The 18,346-nt window shown below is 39.5% G+C and overlaps 1 protein-coding gene across 7 annotated transcripts in view; it reads left to right on the forward strand.

Moving 5' to 3' along the window:
• The window catches only part of MICU3 (mitochondrial calcium uptake family member 3), a 125,069-nt gene that overhangs the window by 89,776 nt on the left and 16,947 nt on the right, over positions 1-18,346 (forward strand). For 6 of the 7 annotated variants that reach the window (XM_054029579.1, XM_054029581.1, XM_054029582.1 and 3 more), the window contains 3 exons: positions 1,998-2,169; positions 12,317-12,425; positions 15,807-15,964. In XM_054029579.1, the coding sequence (XP_053885554.1) occupies positions 1,998-2,169; positions 12,317-12,425; positions 15,807-15,964 (439 nt within the window). Of the gene's footprint in view, positions 1-1,997; positions 2,170-12,316; positions 12,426-15,806; positions 15,965-18,346 lie in introns of those variants that run through there. The other variant, XM_054029586.1, reaches the window with a different exon arrangement.

Genomic DNA, 18,346 nt, shown 5'->3' on the forward strand with positions numbered 1-18,346 from the left:
AGCTTTAGCTTTTCTGCTGAAAAGGTTTAAAACAAGGATGAAGAAAATTTTAAGACAATACACAGAATTCAAAATTTGTTAGGTTGTTTTGGGTTGGTTTTAATAAAGGTCAAATAAACATTCCTCTATTATCATCAGATTTTGTAAGCTAATCAATTAGAGAAGGTCATTAGTTACATATGTTGACTCAAAGAAATGCTGTGCTATAGAAAGCAGTGTTTATGGTCCAGTAGGTGGTATTCTTACCCAGTACTGAATTAATGCCCACTCCTGTGTCAGCGTGTACTTGGCTATACTGGGCTACAGGAGATGCCGCACTTATTGTGTTTTTTTTTCTTCTTCCCCTCTTCCTGCTTGTTACATTTTCTGTTTAGATTGTAACCTCTTTGGGTCAGAGATTTTGTCTTCACATCTATCTCTTCTGCTAGGGACATACAGTGGTTATAATTTAAAAGTAAAAAATTGCCAAAAGATACCACACAGGTTTTCACAGATCCAGTTGCCTGCCCCTTATGACCTCTCACAAACTAGATTGCTGTGATGGAATCCAAGCATCTGGATATTTTAAGCTTCCCTGGATCTTAGCAGGCTGAAGCACTGTTGCTTCCCTTGGTGTCTCTGGTACATTTCTTGAACACTGACTCTGTCTTTTACCCCTTGATGGAAATAGAGACCCTCAGTCCACCTGCCTAGGCCCCCAGGTCCAGCACTGACCCCCAAGATACTCCAGTAGCTTAAACACATGGCATAGGCACTGATTCCGTGGGTCCTCCAGGGCTCAAGCACCCACCAAAAAAAAAAAAGGGGGGGTGCTTAGCACCCACAAGGCACCAGTAGGTTGCAAGAGCACGTACACGGCACCCAGTGAAACCAGAAGGTCCCCCTCCCCCGGCAAAAACAAAAGTCAGCGCGTGTGCCTGACACACATGGTCATCCAGAATCCCACCAAGGGGGTGAGCCTTCAGGGTTAGAGTTTAATTCTTTCTGGTGACATGTAGTAAGTATAGCGTATAACACAGACAGGCAGACTTTGCGCAAGTTCTAACACATTAATGTTCTTTATTTAATCAGACAAGAAATACACAGATCCGTACTAAAATAATAAATCTTACTCTCATTTCCCCTCACTCTAGCTCACTCTTTCTTTGGGGGACCATCTGTGTTCAGAGAAGCAGGGTCTCCACTCCTCCTGCCTTATCAGCTCCTTACAGCAGTTTAGCACATCTTTAAGATGGTGAAAAATGGCCAGAGAGAGAGAGCAAATAGATTAAGTCCCATCTGTTATAACTTGCCAGTCCTTTTGTCAGGTGACTCCTGAATCAGCCTCCACAGGTGATCCAAGGCCCTTACTGGGTGACTTCACTGTTAGGTGACTTCTCCCCTGATAAACCATTTCTCCTGGTAGGGATCCTGTTTTTTCTCTGGAACAATTAAATTTCAGTGGCTGGCCATCCAGATTTAACAGCCTTCCATTGTCAACCCTGTACCACTACCTTGTTGGAATTTCAGTCCAACATGGAGGTAGCAGGACAACAACGAAGAACCCCATATTCTGAATGGAGCCTGTAGTCTGGTAAAGATACATTCTCAGAGTTTACAGTTTCAGAGAGAATAAATAAATTGTACAGACAGATTCCCCAAATTGTTGCAACAGGTACCATAATTATTACCTATTACGAGTATAGGTGAAAACTGATTCTAATGGCACTTAAAAGAACATTACTAAGTATAGTTGTGCCACAAAAAAATTGCACCATTGATCAGACTAAGAAAAAAATATGTTTCTGCCAGATTCAAACAAGTAGAAAGCATGGCTTCTGCTTCTACACCAGTACTACCAGTGCTTACTTTTTATACGCTTATTCCTTACCTACCTAAAAAGGGGTTTTGTGAGGTTTAATTACTGAATTTGTGAAGTGCTTTGAGATCTCTGGATGAAAGGAGTTGTAGAAGTGCAAAGTACTTTTTGTTCCATATGTTTTATATTTGTGCTTTAGATTTATGGATAACCTACAAACCGAAGTTCTAGAAATAGAATTCCTTTCCTATTCTAATGGGATGAACACCATCAGTGAGGAAGACTTTGCTCATATTCTTTTGAGATATACAAATGTGGAAAATACATCAAGTTACCTGGAAAATGTACGTTGCAGGATCCCTGAAGAAAAGGTAGGTGCTCAGGTACTACAGTGATGTGCAGCAGATAAAACCCCAAAATCCTAAAGATGAATCCTAGTGCCATTGAAGTCAGTGGGAGTTTTGTCATTGACTTCAGTGGCACCAGGATTTCACCTTAAGTATCTTTGATCATCTACTTTGAATCTTCTGCTTTACAAAATCCACACTGAATGACACAGTATTTAATTTGTAAAATGTGTAGCATTAAATAACAAGGAACCATGTCAGGGGAATTATCCAATAATTATTTTCAAGGTGTTTAAAGACAGTGGCTTAAGACTATATTAAATCTCCAGTTTAAACAACAATATGCTAGTGCGCTAAGGAAATGAAATTTCATAATATTGAGGCTTTTCAGCTTTAGTGAAAAATCACATTTTTTCTGACTTTTTCTCTTTGCTACCACCTGAATATCACCTTTTCAAAAACAATATTGACACTCCTTACCTAGTTCTATAATAGTCTTAATAGTGGGTCATTTGTAGATAGCCATTGATGAGTGAGTGTTTCTTATCAGTGGCTGAAGAGATATTTTAAAAGAATTTGTGAACTAAGAACAATAAAGAACATTAGGTAGTTAATCCTTCATTATTTAGCAGCAAATGTGTTGTCAGTAGTGTATCTGAGCAATAGAAAAATCCAGCGGTAGCTGAATGCATCAGTGCAAATCAATAGAGCTTGTGTTACAAGTACCCCTTAGAGCATGGGATGTTTTGGATATATTTCTTCTACTTGTGTTTATAGAAGGATCATAAGTGTTGTATATTTCTTCTACTTGTGTTTATAGAAGGATAGATGGTGTCCTTACAAACAGTCTGACTTCGTTTAAAATGGCTACACATTTTGATAGTATTGACAGTTCCGCTTGTGGAACTAAAAGCACTAAGTATGCTTTGGCAATTATCTTAATTTGTTAGTCTGAAAAAACAAACCATTAAAATATCATAAAATAGCTAGGACATTTAAAAAATTAAAATTAAAACAAAATGCTGAATGTAAAGCTGGAGTTATATTTGTAACAGGTGCCTTAAGTAAACATACAAAAATGAGTGGTTTGAGCATTGGCCTACTAAACCCAGGGTTGTGAGTTCAGTCCTTGAGGGGGCCATTTAAGGATCTGGGGCAAAAATCTGTCTGGGGATTGGTCCTGCTTTGAGCAGGGGGTTGGACTAGATGACCTCCTGAGGTCCCTTCCAACCCTGATATTCTATAATACTATGAATGTTGTTATAGTTTATGTGAGACACAGCAATTGCTCTGGGTGAGATGTCACAACCCTTACTCAGCTGTACAAGGAAGTAAGGTTACTCATCTGTTACTCCTCCCAATCTCACTCTTATTCCTTGGGGTGGAAAGCATGAGGAGCCCTTGCTCTGCACAATCACCAACTTGCCAGCCAGAGGAGCTGACTTGATACATGGCATAGGAGGAGCAATCTGCTTCATAAAAAGGGGTGAAGAAATTCACTCACTCCCCAGATCAAGGAGGAGCCGAGAAGAAATGATTACTTTTCAAGAAACAGTTTATTCTCTGGTCTGCTCCTAGGGCAATGCAACTACTCACTGCCCCTTACTCGGGGTACAAACTAGTCCTCTGGGGGCCCAGATCTAAATAAGGGCCAAAAAGTGCATATGGCTTTCACTATTTGAAAGCCTTTGCAATGCCATATAAATGGATTTTGCTTCAGTATGTTATGTGTTTTTTTGCTGTGTGGCAGCCAGATATATTTTGTTGTTGAAATCAAACCTTATGTATATGGCAGAAGGCTTGTTTGGAAAAACAGAAGGTTGTTGTTAAAATTCTTTATTTTTAATAGCCACAATAATATGTATAGCACATAGGTAGTGGGAAATAATGGCACACAATTATGGATATAGAGATAAACATGTCTAAGGTGACAGTTTAGTTTAAAAGAAAAGATTTGTATTTGTATTGATATATACATAAGAAATACTCTTTGAAGTTCAGTATCTCACTTCTCCATGTCACTGTTTTGGGTGGGAAAAGTCTTTAACTTAGTAGTCTCCCTTCCTTCTCTTGGCTGTGCTCTGTAACAGAACCATCAGCCAGGGAAACTACCTGGTCAGCCCACGTCCCCGATGAGTTTTCTTTGCTGGCTAGTAAGCTCTGTCATCTAAATGAGAACTTACGTATATGTTAGTTTTAGGGATTCCATGTCCCTTCATATAATTCCCATAATTCTAAATGCAATATGTTGTGCTACATCTCAGTTTTCTACAGGTACATACTAGTGATTCTGAAAATATACACTCGCAACTGTAGCTAAAGTAACTCCTTAGACTAGGGCTCACAGATACTCTGCAGACTTTCAAAAATGGGACTTAGGCGTCTAAGTCATTAGGTCCTTTTAAAAAATTTAACCTTTATGACTGATATCTTATTTTTTGCATTATAATATTAGGTCTTCACTATTGCAAAAACAGAATGTTTGATTATTATAAAATTCTCCAACAGTAAAGCAAAACTAAGAACTCCGTTTTCAAAGAAATGGCTTCAGACTATTATGCTGCTATATTCACAATTGGCACGGTTAGTCTTTTTGTGACTTCCTATATGCAGAAGACCATAAAACAATGTGATGATCGTTTGGCTGACTACACTCACGTTGACGCATTTGGCTGGCATGGTGCCTGCTCACAAGATGTTCTACTTTTGCTAACTAGGTGCCAAATACTGATTCATTTAGACTGGCAGTTTTAATTACACGACAAATAGCAGCGCTTAAAGGAAGTTTGTCTTTTTAACTGCCACATTCATGTCACAATCCACTTTGTTGTGCTAAAAATATAATCTGTCCAATGAAATGAATAAATTTGCCTTCACTTTTACCTGGAAACTAAATAGGAATCTGGGAAATCCATTTAGATCGTTTCACATGTCAAAATATATGCAGAATTAGATTATTACTCTTTTACAGATATTCAGTTTTACAAATAAATTATTTTAGGAACAGAAAAAGACATCCAACTCTGTATGTCCAGGACCCCGCCCTTTTTATAGTTTAGTTTAATTTTTTCCTTTCTCTCTCTCTTTCTCCTTCCCCAGCTTTAAGGTGAGCTGTTGTAGCAAATGCTGTGGGACCTGCTCTTGAGAGATACTGAGCATCTGGAACTGCAGTTTATTTCAGTGAAAGTTGTATTGTACAGAGATCACACTATTTATTTTTATTGGCATTAATGCAAAAATTGTGGAGTACATGCCTTTTACGTGATCCTGGCCACACAGAGAGAAGGACAAGATGTGAGGGATGCAGTTTAAATATGCACAACTGTATTAACTCATTTGGGAACTACCCGGTAATAACTCTCACAGTGCATGTCATCATTCCTTCCTTAATCATTTCTACTTACATTTGGGGAGATCTGTTGTTAGCCCTCCTTGGTCCCAGCCCATTGCTGGGACCTTCCCCTCATAAGAGGGTTAAGGGACTGGGGAAAAGGGGTTGTCGCCCAGCTGTGCCAGATCTAGGAACCCCTTTCTCAGCTTTCTTGTGTGATGCCTTCCCTTAAACTGGATTTGGAAATGGGGTTATCAGAGAACCAGACTCCCTACAGAATGAGTACTTGCACTGGACACCTGTCAACTGTTAAGTTGGGACAGCTTGAACCATACCTCCTTACCTACCCTGCCAGGTCCCTGACCTGCTGTGGGAAAGATGAGAAAATCCACCCCACCGTGACCAGTCTGTCAGTGATGGGGGAAATTCCTTCCCAGCTCCAAAAAAGGTGACTAGAGCAGTGTCCATAGCAGACCATAATACCTGGTCCTACTCTGATCCCATAGATAGGAGAGTAGGTGCTGCTGCTATGATATGAAAGAGGGCTTTGCCTAGAGAGAACAGAATATAAATACCCTTCCTCCCTCAGATGGGCATGGTCCAGAGGATCACCTGAGTCCTTTTTGTCTGCTCCTGACTCGGGTGATACTTTTCCTCCCCTCCCCTCTTTCCCCCCTTCTTTGGGTTAAACCCTTAAAGGAGCCACAACTCCTTTTATTCCCAATGGCCAGACAAAATCCCTCTAGATTTAAGGTTGTGGGAAGTACACTGGGATGCTGGTGAGGGCCTTCTTCAGTCAAATTACATAAACCACTTTACCCTGAATATCAACTCATACAAGGCTACAGTTTTCATGGCAGCTCAGAAAATTGAAGCTGCAAAATGTATTGTTTCATAGATTCATAGATTATAGGACTGGAAGGGACCTCGAGAGGTCATCGAGTCCAGTCCCCTGCCCGCATGGCAGGACCAAATACCGCCTAGACCATCCCTAATAGACATTTATCTAACCTACTCTTAAATATCTCCAGAGACGGAGATTCCACAACCTCCCTAAGCAATTTGTTCCAGTGTTTAACCACCCTGACAGTTAGGAACTTTTTCCTAATGTCCAATCTAGACCTCCCTTGCTGCAGTTTAAACCCATTGTTTCTGGTTCTATCCTTAGAGGCTAAGGTAAACAAGTTCTCTCCCTCCTCCTTATGACACCCTTTTATATACCTGAAAACTGCTATCATGTCCCCTCTCAGTCTTCTCTTTTCCAAACTAAACAAACCCAATTCTTTCAGCCTTCCTTCATAGGTCATGTTCTCAAGACCTTTAATCATTCTTGTTGCTCTTCTTTGGACCCTTTCCAATTTCTCCACATCTTTTTTAAAATGCGGCGCCCAGAACTGGACACAATACTCCAGCTGAGGCCTAACCAGAGCAGAGTAGAGCGGAAGAATGACTTCTCGTGTCTTGCTCACAACACACCTGTTAATGCATCCCAGAATCATGTTTGCTTTTTTTGCAACAGCATCACACTGTTGACTCATATTTAGCTTGTGGTCCACTATAACCCCTAGATCCCTTTCTGCCGTACTCCTTCCTAGACAGTCTTTTCCCATTCTGTATGTGTGAAATTGATTTTTCCTTCCTAAGTGGAGCACTTTGCATTTGTCTTTGTTAAACTTCATCCTGTTTAACTCAGACCATTTCTCCAATTTGTCCAGATCATTTTGAATTATGACCCTGTCCTCCAAAGTAGTTGCAATCCCTCCCAGTTTGGTATCATCCGCAAACTTAATAAGCGTACTTTCTATGCCAATATCTAAGTCGTTGATGAAGATATTGAACAGAGCCGGTCCCAAAACAGACCCCTGCGGTACCCCACTCGTTACGCCTTTCCAGCAGGATTGGGAACCATTAATAACAACTCTCTGAGTACGATTATCCAGCCAGTTATGCACCCACCTTATAGTAGCCCCATCTAATTTGTATTTGCCTAGTTTATCGATAAGAATATCATGCGAGACCGTATCAAATGCCTTACTAAAGTCTAGGTATACCACATCCACCGCTTCACCCTTATCCATAAGGCTCGTTATCCTATCAAAGAAAGCTATCAGATTGGTTTGACATGATTTGTTCTTCACAAATCCATGCTGGCTATTCCCTATCACCTTACCACCTTCCAAGTGTTGGCAGATGATTTCCTTAATTACTTGCTCCATTATCTTCCCTGGCACAGAAGTTAAACTAACTGGTCTGTAGTTACCTGGGTTGTTTTTATTTCCCTTTTTATAGATGGGCACTATATTTGCCCTTTTCCAGTCTTCTGGAATCTCTCCCGTCTCCCATGACTTTCCAAAGATAATAGCTAGAGGCTCAGATACCTCCTCTATTAGCTCCTTGAGTATTCTAGGATGCATTTCATCAGGCCCGGGTGACTTGCAGGCATCTAACTTTTCTAAGTGATGTTTAACTTGTTCTTTTTTTATTTTATCCACTAAACCTACCCCCTTCCCAATCCTATATTGTGTATAGACCGAAGCTGCAAAATGTATTGTGTATAGACCAATGGTTCTCGTAACCTTTTCCATACCAGGACATCCCCATTTAGACAGGCCTCCCTCCCATTTAGCAATATGGGAAGGGCAGATTGGCCATTCACATCCACTAGTTTGAGATCGCTATAGCAAACCAGATCCAGGCTCCACAATTTTAGCCAGAACTTCATGAGAAATTCCAGAGTTTCTAAATCAACATAAACTTCAGATGTTCTCAATCCACTCATGGGCATTTTTAGTTGCAGTGAAGATCAAATCTATCATAATTGTACATATTTATAATTAATTCTCTCTACTGGTAACTCAGAAGCATGTTGTGCAAAGTTCAATGATATTTTAATTCATGATTTGACTTGACAAATACAATTATCTTTTCTTTCATTTAAAACCAAACAAAATCCAACTTCAATACAGTAGCCAGATTGTAATTTTATTGCATTTTACTATTCAGGCTTAATCCATCTGAAAGCCTCTGTGATCTGCTTGGGTATTTAAACCTCAGTGACTTTCAGATGATATTTCCTCATGAGACAGCCATTCAGCAGAATGGTTGGACTACTGCTGAAGCCAAAATAAAAAAGCAAAATGCAGCTCTGCAGCCACAAGTTGGGAAATTTATAGGAGGCAGAAAAATCATTGCAGTTCTGAGCAGTTACCATAACTTGTATAACAGTTATGTACAGCTGTGGTTGGACAGAGCTTTCAGCTCAGCAATTTATACTCCATTGTTTTGGGATGTACAGATATGTCTTTTTATGAGCTTTGGCCATAGTGGATGTGTGGATGGGTTTGTTCATTTGTTGTGGGTAAGGAAATTAGGAAAGAAGTCAAAACACTTTCTCCTTTGGGTCAACCCTGTCATGATTTTTGGTTTGTTAAATGATTTGCTACTTTATTCCTGATGAGGGCCAGGGAGTGAGATTTGACTTCTTATCTCATCATCAACATTAATCTTATCCTTTGAGAATCTGGATGGAAGGGCTATATGAATACAAAGTACTGTATTCATGTTTAATGAATTTAGCCTGATCACAGTCATGCTGAAAACTAAAACACACCACGAGTTTGTGACTTGTCCAGGAGGTACACAGGAAGTCTGAGAAAGAACCAGGAATAGCACCTAGTTTCCTGATTCCAATGCCAGTTTCACTAGGACTACTTACATATGTGAGGGACCACCTGTGCTTAATGTATTGCAAGAATGGGCTGGTAAAGGCCAGAGGATGATATAAACTGCTTTCCCAGGTATATCTAAAACAGGAATAGAACTGGGGAAGTAAAACTGTTGCCCACTGTGGATGAAATCACCCACATAGTCAGATATATGTAGATGTCCTGAACCCATCCAGCATGATAATTTACATCAATTCTCAAGGCTAGGCAAAAGACGAGACATTATTCTTAGGAAGGGTCATTGTGGAATGCTAATGAGATGTTTCACACTCCATTCCCTTCAGTTTCAAATGCCCTCTCCATCTGTAGAGAAGAAACCAAAGGAGGGCGAGAGAGAGATGAAAGCTTACACCAGACGTGCCTACCCAGCTAAGTACGTAGGCACTTCCTGTTATTGGTGGGCCTGCTAAGGTCTGCCAGAGTAACCTCTATTGTTACAAATATGATGATTTCCATAAAGTCAAACTGTTTGCAGGTATTTCTAGGACATGTTAATCTGATCCTTCTATAAATACAAATAGAAGAAATATATACAAAACATCCACTGACACCAGGGGGAGGGATAGCTCGGTGGTTTGAGCATTGGCCTGCTAAACCCAGGGTTGTGAGTTCAATCCTTGAGGGGGCCACTTAGCGATCTGGGGCAAAATCAGTACTTGGTCCTGCTAGTGAAGACAGGGGGCGGGACTCCATGACCTTTCAGGGTCCCTTCCAGTTCTAGGAGATGGGATATCTCCATATATATATATATATATAGCAGGTTCATGGGAAGTAGGCATGTGGGCATGAAGCCAGAGGGGGAGACAGTTCCATTTCCCAGCTCCTCTGGCCTTTCCTCTCCTTGACTTGCCTAGAAGACATCTCAAATTATTATTATTTGTATTACCATTGCATTTAGGAGCCATAGTCATGGACCAGGACCCCATTGTGCCTGGCACTATACAAACACAGAACAAAAAGATGATCCTTGTCTCACAGAGCTTACATTTAAGTATAAGACTAGAAACTGGTGGACATAGATGGGTAAATGGGGGAGTACAAGGAGAGTGGGGTGACAATAGGGCTCAGCATGATAGGCAGTGGCATAGCAGGCATCAAGTGATGTGTAGGCATCACGGCTAAGGAGGGTTTTAGAGAAAGATAATGAGAGAGCTTTGCAGACATTTATGGGGAGGAACAGCATGGGATAAAGCAAGAAAATTTAAAAAATGTGTGATGGAGGCTGGCATCATGGGCTGATTGAAGGTGGAGGCTGACCTCTCAATAGTAAATGAAAGTTGATAGGGTAGTATGGGGATAAGGGCCTTGAAAGTGAAGACAAGAAAGTTACATTTGATGCAATAGAGAAGGGTGAGCTAGTGAAGGAATACAAGGAGAGGGGTAACATAGTCAAAGTGATAGGCTAGGAAAATGATCCCAGCATCCTGAATGGAAATGAGTGGGAAAAGATTGCAATTGTTGAGGCTAGAGAAAAGGATGTTGCGGTAATCGAGGTGCAAGATCATGTGATCATGGATAAGTTTTAGCTGTGTGGATGGATAGGAAAAGCTTTATCTTAGAGATGCGATGCAGAAAGAATTGGCAAGATTTGACATAGACTGGATTTGAAGACCTAGAGGGAGGTTTGAGTCAAACAGAGTTACAGGCCTGAATGACAGGTAGGATAGGTAGGATAATGGTTTTTCCACAATGGTTGAGAGAGGAGGTAACAGGGAGGGTTTTGGAGGGAAGAGTAAGAACTCTGTTTTAGACATATTGAGCTTGAACTGACAGCTAGACATCCATGAGCAGATGTTAGAGAAACAGGCCAAGATTTTAGTTTGCAAAGATACACACAGGTCTGGAGTAGAGAGGTACATCTGTGAATTGTCAGCATGGAGATGGTAGTAGAATTTGTATTTGCAGATGAGATTACCCAGTGATAAGAGGGAGGGAGAAGAGAAGGGGAGCAAGAACAGAACCCTGTGGAGCCCGTAGAGAAAACTGGAGGGCAGATGAGGAATATTTTCCAAAGGACACACTGAAGAAGTGATTAGAGAGGTAGAAGGAGAACTAGGAGAGAACAGTCATGGAAGTAAAGGGAGGACAAGACCTCAAGAAGAAGAGCATGGTCAACAGTGGCGAAGGCATCTGAAAGGTCAATGAGCATGAGGATGGAGTACTGGTTCTGATTTAATCTTCCATAAAAGCTGAGATCGGGGGAGGCAGTACGTGCAGCAAGTAGTTGAGATCTCTTGTGGAGTGGGCCTGGGGTTTGAAGTTAGTGATCAGGGCTAGAGATTTGGAGCCAAAACTAGAGAGGGAGCAGAAGAGCCAGTAAAAAAGAAAAAGAAAAATCATTGGTGCTCATTTAAAAACTACACACCCAGCAGATTAATCAATGCTCAAATCCTGGCTAACACTCAGAACTTGTCTTGCAAAACAGAAGGAGCCCCTCCAATATAAGCTTGTGAGCATCTGCTGAAGAAAGCTCAAGTATCTACAAATGTGAATATGTAAAAATTCACAGGAAAGAACTGAACTCAGACTCACAACATGTACTTATGAATTCATTCAGCATATCTGTAACTATTTACCTGAAGAAGAGCTCTGTGTAAGCTCAAACGCTTGTCACTCTCACCAGCAGAAGTTGGCCCAATATATTACCTCACTCACCTTTTATCTCTTAATATCCTGGGTTAATATCCAACATGGCTACAATAATACTTCATACTGTTTATATATCTATACTCATGATGTATATATTAAACTGTAAAGATATTCCAATATTTATATAAAAGTACCTTAATGGTTACTTTATCATAATAATTTTCTTAGTTTAAGGGTTATGTTAATCAGTGAAACAATCTAACTGGAAGTTAATGTTTTTTCAGTGAAAATTAACTTCCTGTAATTGTGACAAACATGCAGAAGTGTTATATCTGTAGGAACTCATGTTGGGACAACTCTTGCTTTTATTGATGACAGTTGCAAAATTCCCATTTATTGTAATGGATGTTGAATATGTCCCGAAATTAAATAGCCATATGCAATCTTCCAACTGGTGTTTATTCACTTTCATTTCTACTGATTATTCTAACAATACTAATGCAAATACGGTTCTTTTATTCAATAGGGTATCACATTTGATGAGTTCAGATCATTTTTCCAGTTTTTGAACAACCTAGAAGATTTTGCAATTGCAATGCAAATGTATAATTTTGCAAATCGTTCTATAGGACAAGGTGAGAATTATTACTTTTTTGTTAGTAAGTGATAAAAACAGATCTTTTGTGCAACTTGCAGTCCTGCACTTGTCCTAACAATTTTTCATCATAACTGGATATTACTAGGAAAATAGGATATAACTGTTTTACTTGATATTTGAAAATAAAAATACATCTGCTGTTTATCAGAAGATAGTGCTGTCTTTTTCACCACTTTAGATGAACATTGTCATTTAAACAGATGCCATCAGTGCAACCTAATTTAATCATTCTTTTTCCTTTAAAAATTGAAAAATATTTAGCTGAACTTGATTAATGCTAATTATTTCCTTATTTTGCTAATTAATGTTTTATTAGTGTGCCTAGAGATCTGTTGCAATTTTAGAAGATATTATACATACAACGCATAGACTCATAAACTTTAAGCCCAGAAGAGACCATTGTGACCATCTACTCTGATCACCTGCACCTGATAGGCCACATAACCTCACCAACCACCTCTGGTAATAGATCCATAATCTCTGGCTGAATTACTGAAATCCTCAAATCATGATTTAAAGACTTCCAGTTACAGAGAATCAGGGCCGGCTCTTCCACTAGGCGACCCTAGGCAGTTGCCTAGGGCGGCAGGATTTGGGGGGGGCGGCATTTTACTGCCCTCAGCGGAAATTCAGCGGCGGGGGGTCCTTCCGCTCCGGAAATTCGGCGGCGGGTCCTTCACTTGCTCTGGGACCCGCCGCCAAAGTGCCCCGAAGGCACGGAGTAGAAGGACCCCCACCGCCGAAGACCCCAGGCCCCCGAATGCTCAGAAGAGGAGTGCTGCCGCCTAGGGCGGCAAAAACCCTGGCGCCGCTCCTGCAGAGAATTCAACATTTACTCTGCTTTAAACCAGCAAGTGACCTGTGCCTGATGCTTCAAAGGAAGGGAGAAAAACCCCAGGGTCTCTGCCAATCTGACCTGGGGGGAAATTCCTTCCCAACCCCAAATATAGCGATCAGTTGGACCCTGAGCATGTTGGCAAGACCTCCCAGACAGACACCTGGGAAAGAATTTTCTGTAGTAGAGCCCTCCCTATCTACAACCATTGGGGATATTTGCTACTAGCAGTTACAGATGGGCCACATGCCATTGTAGGCAATCTCATCATACCAACCCCTCCATAAACTTTTCATGCTCAGTCTTGAAGCCAGTTAGGTTTTTTGCTCCCCTTGGAAGACTGTTCCAGAACTTCACTCCTCTGATGGTTACAAACCTTCATCTAATTTCAAGCCTCAACTTGTTGATGGCCAGTTTTGTATCCATTTGTACTTGTGTCAACATTGGCACTTAACTTAAATAACTCCTCTCCCTCCCTGGAATTTATCCTTCTGATGTATTTATAGAGAGCAATCATATCTCCCTTCAGCGTATCTCCCTTCAGCCTTTGTTTGGTTAGGCTAAATAGGCCAAGCTCCTTGTATCGCCTCTCATTAGTAGGCTTTTCATTCCTCTGATCATCCTAGTAGCCCTTCTCTGCACCTGTTCCAATTTGAATTCATCTTTCTTAAACATGGGAGACCAGAACTTCACACAGTGTTCCAGAGGTCTCACCAGTGCCTGTATAATGGCAATAACACTTCCCTGTCTCTACTGGAAATACCTCGCCTGATGCATCCTAGGATTGCATTAACATTTTTTCACAGCTTCATCATGATGGCGGCTCACAGTCATCCTGTGATCAATCAGTACATCCAGGTCTTTCTCCTCCTCTGTCACTTCCAGCTGATACATCCCCAGCATATTATAAAAAATGCTTGTTGTTAGTCCCTAAGTATGTGACCTTGAACTTTACACTATTAAATTTCATTCCATTTCTATTACTCCAGCTTTCAAGGTCATCCAGCTCTTGTATAATATTCCAGTTCTCCATACTGGCAGTACCTCTCAACTTTGTGTCATCCTCAAATTTTATTAGCATACTCCCACTTCCTGTGCCAAGGTCATGAATGAAAATGTTAAATAAGAGTGGTCCCAACACCGATCCCTGACAAACTCCACTAGTGACCTCCCTCCAGCCTGACAGTTCACCTTTCAGCATGTCCCGCTGGAGTCTCCCCAATCTTCATCAATTCCTTATCCACCTTTCAGTGCTCATATTAATCCACATCTTCTCCAATTTAACTAATACTTTCCCATGTGAAACTGCATCAAATGCCTTATTGAAATCCAAGTAGATTAGATTGCTGCCTTTCTTTTGTCTAAAAAATCAGTTATCTTCTCAAAGAAAGAGCTCAGGTTGGTCTAGCACGATCTACCTTTTATAAAACCATGTATTTTATTCCAGTTACTGTTTTCTTCTATGTCCTTAACTACTTTCTCTTTCAAAATTTGTTCCAGGCCCTTGTATACAGTTGAGGTCAAACTAACGGGTTTGAAGTTTCTTGGTTTGCTTTTTTCCCCTTTCTTAAAAATAGGTACTATATTAGCAATTCTCCAGTAATAGGGTAGGACCCCCGATTTTACAAATTCATTAACTCCCCTCTATCCCTCCCCTCCATCAATATTGTCCTCAAATAATCTTTATAATCTTGCTTCATTTGTTAAAGAAAATACATACATAAGTGTAGATTTGGGCTCGTATTTGCAATACTTACAACTTTCAAACAATTACCACATTTCTCAGTTCCTTCTCATAGTGCCTATGGGATGCAATTTTCCATGTTTGGCTTCTGCCCATAGGGGTGTGTGTGGGGGGGAGGGGAGGAGCAATGGCACATAAAAAGCATGTAGTGAGGGGTGCATGTTATAAACTTGAACGGTTGATTGGATCATAAACTTATAAGCAACTGAAAAATTGCTTCTGAACATTCTCAGAAGTATCTGCACAATCTTTCATCTCCAAACTTGGTACACCACCTAACGTGTACCAATAGGGCTTTTGTCTTTGGATAGTGGATCAAGGAAAGAGCTTAGAGGGGAAGTCCCACCTAAATCTAGGGTCCTTTATATATAATACAAGCGTGATATACTGCATCAGATCTCTGTTATGATACGCTTTCCAATTATATGATTACACACAATATAATACATTTTGTAAATTGTAATCTATGTACTAAATTCTCTGCTGGTGTAAATTAATTGATTTCAATTAATCTACATCAGTTTTCACCAACAAAGAATCTGACCCTATATTTTTTTTCCTATACAACTTTTGATATCCTTACTTTTGACTGCTTAAATGTGCAAATATAACTTAGCAATAACATCATTTTTGCATTTCATTACATATAGTTCAATAGGAAAGTTTACGCTGAAGAGGGTATATCACAACATGTAAGCTTTTATGATATATCGAAAAATTAAAACACATAATATGACTTCTATGTTTTACTTTTTTCTTTTGATGTATTGTTTACATAGATGAATTCAAGCGTGCTGTGTATGTAGCTACAGGCCTGAAGCTTTCAGCACATTTGGTGAACACAGTCTTCAAGATCTTTGATGTTGACAGAGATGACCAGCTGAGTTATAAAGAATTTATTGGCATTATGAAGGACAGATTGAATCGAGGGTTCAGGGTAAGAATATCAATATTATGTTTATTTTAATTGATTCAGAATTGTCAAAGTAGTGAAAGTAGCCTGTGAACTAACAGCTGATTGAATTTTTATATTTTGAAAAACTTAGGAAACAGTCTGGAAGATTAATCTCTTCCTGATTTGTAGAAGTTTGTTATTCTGGGAGAACCATAGATGGGGTGCAGGGTGTGCCTTTACAGTACAGGACCACCTCGGAAGTGCAGAGTGCTGTCCTATACACGCTGCCATTTCTGCTGGTTGGTGTGGAGTGGTTTGGGGTTGGAGGTTTTAACAGGTACTGTGTTTGTGCCTGGACCATTGGCAGAGGAGAAAAGACGAAGGTGCCTTCCACCTGAGTCCTTGTGTATCTGTGCAAAGGCAGTTACTGACAATGGGTGTCTGCAACAGATACATCTGATCAAGGTTTTAATTAGTGAAATTAACAATTAGTGAAATCATGCTGAGCATGATTAGCTGCAAGTGTAGCCATGGACCAAACTATATTTCTGTGTTCAGCACTAGTTAAGACTCTCTTTTCAGCAGCAGCTGTGAGGCTTGGGATTTTTTGTTTGTTTGTTTTTGTATAAACAGGGTTATTGTGGCCCACAGCTACTTTTTGATAATTTAGGTCTGTTTCTAGCAGATTTAAAGTCAACATTTCAACCCAGAAAGATGGGTAGGGAATAGGAAATCACTTGGTAAAAGTTGGAGAAAATGAGCCTGTAAACTGACTGGAGCTTTGCCATGGGGCAGACCTGTAAACCTCACTATTCTCTACACTCTTCCCAGTCCACCAGCAAAGGAAGGACATTTTGGGAGTGTCAAAGTTTAAAGGAGAATTTTTAAATAACATTGGACAATTGGGACCTACACCTGAACATCGTTGCACAGTGGTGTTACGTGATTGCATAGCTATTTTGCTAGACTTATGAGTTGATTTGGGATTTAGAAATAATTTTAGATTTTATTTTTAAATGGAGCAGTTAGAAAAATTCATGTATCATTTTAGAATGACCATATGAAGTCCCACATTTTTCTTACTGTTTTTTATATAGCAATATCACAAGTTATTTATTTAAATTTAGTTTTTAAATGTAATATGCTCTTTTCAAACTGACAATATAACCATTTAGATACAAGCTTTAAACTCATACTATAGAGTACAGTACTTGTTAAATTGAAATTTGGATTTGTTTTTTCATAATATTTTACCCACTGTATTACTCAATTTTAAAGTAGAATAGATTTCTAAATTGACTAATTAATGTTAGGTCTTGTGTAGAAAGTGATGTTGAATCTCGTAGGTGGCTTGGCTTTCTTTGTTGTTTTTTGACCCTGTGAAGAAAACATGTTGATAGTATTCCTTCAGAAATGGTGACACAAATGTATTTCCTGCTGATGCTCAAACCATAATTTTTTTTCTTGATAATGTGGAAGTATAGTTGTTTTATAACCATTAGTTAATCATGCAGTTAAACATCTATGTTAACTAATTGTAAAGGTGTAGTATATGTTAACTTAAGCAATGCATAGAGTAGTTACTAAATAATTCTTGTGAATATGGAGTATATGTATGCTTCTTTTTAATATTATTAAAAAGCAGGACAGAAATCAAATATAAGCTTTAAAAGTCATCTTTGTCAGACACTATTTTGCTTTCCATGTACCATGCTTTCCTTATAGGCAATTTGAAAAGCTCTTGGCTCACAAAATAGGGAGTATACTGCACACGCTAGGCTAAATTGTGATATCTTTACTCAGACTGAGTGGCACCTTGCTCCACAAGTGATCCCATTGATTTCAATGGAACTACTCTGGGAATCAGGTGCTACTCACAGTGTGTAAGGGTATCAAAATTTGGTCCCATACTATAGGGACAACAATGATATAGTCACTTTTATTTTTTAATTGTATTTATTTATTTTTTTTACAAGGGTTATAACTACACATTGTCTTGTCATATGATTCCTAAAAATATATTATTTCCGCCGGGAAAGTAGAACTCCAGGACACTCTAGAAATAAACTTCATGGTGCGAGTATCACTTTTTAGCAAGGTTTCAGAAGTAATGCAGAAAACATGTCAGCATATACCATGTGTAAGTAATGGTGTCTGTTGTAAACCTCTTGCAAAATTCTCTTTTTTTTTAAATAAAGTCTAATAAAAAACAAACAAACATTATTGAGTTGTAGAATGAAAAGGAAAAAGGACATAGCATGTAGCACCTTACTGCTTTTTACGTGCCCAAATTGGCAGGAAGTATCTATGATCTTTCAAGCTGCAGAAAGTTGCAGATATGGCCTCAGTGGCCAGGATAATTTCTTCCCAACTAATTTGACCTTGCAGAATTATACAGTATTTATTGTTGCCAAAGCAAGTACA

The sequence above is a fragment of the Malaclemys terrapin genome, chromosome 5 (genome assembly GCF_027887155.1).
Source record: "Malaclemys terrapin pileata isolate rMalTer1 chromosome 5, rMalTer1.hap1, whole genome shotgun sequence".
Classification (NCBI taxonomy): domain Eukaryota; kingdom Metazoa; phylum Chordata; order Testudines; family Emydidae; genus Malaclemys; species Malaclemys terrapin.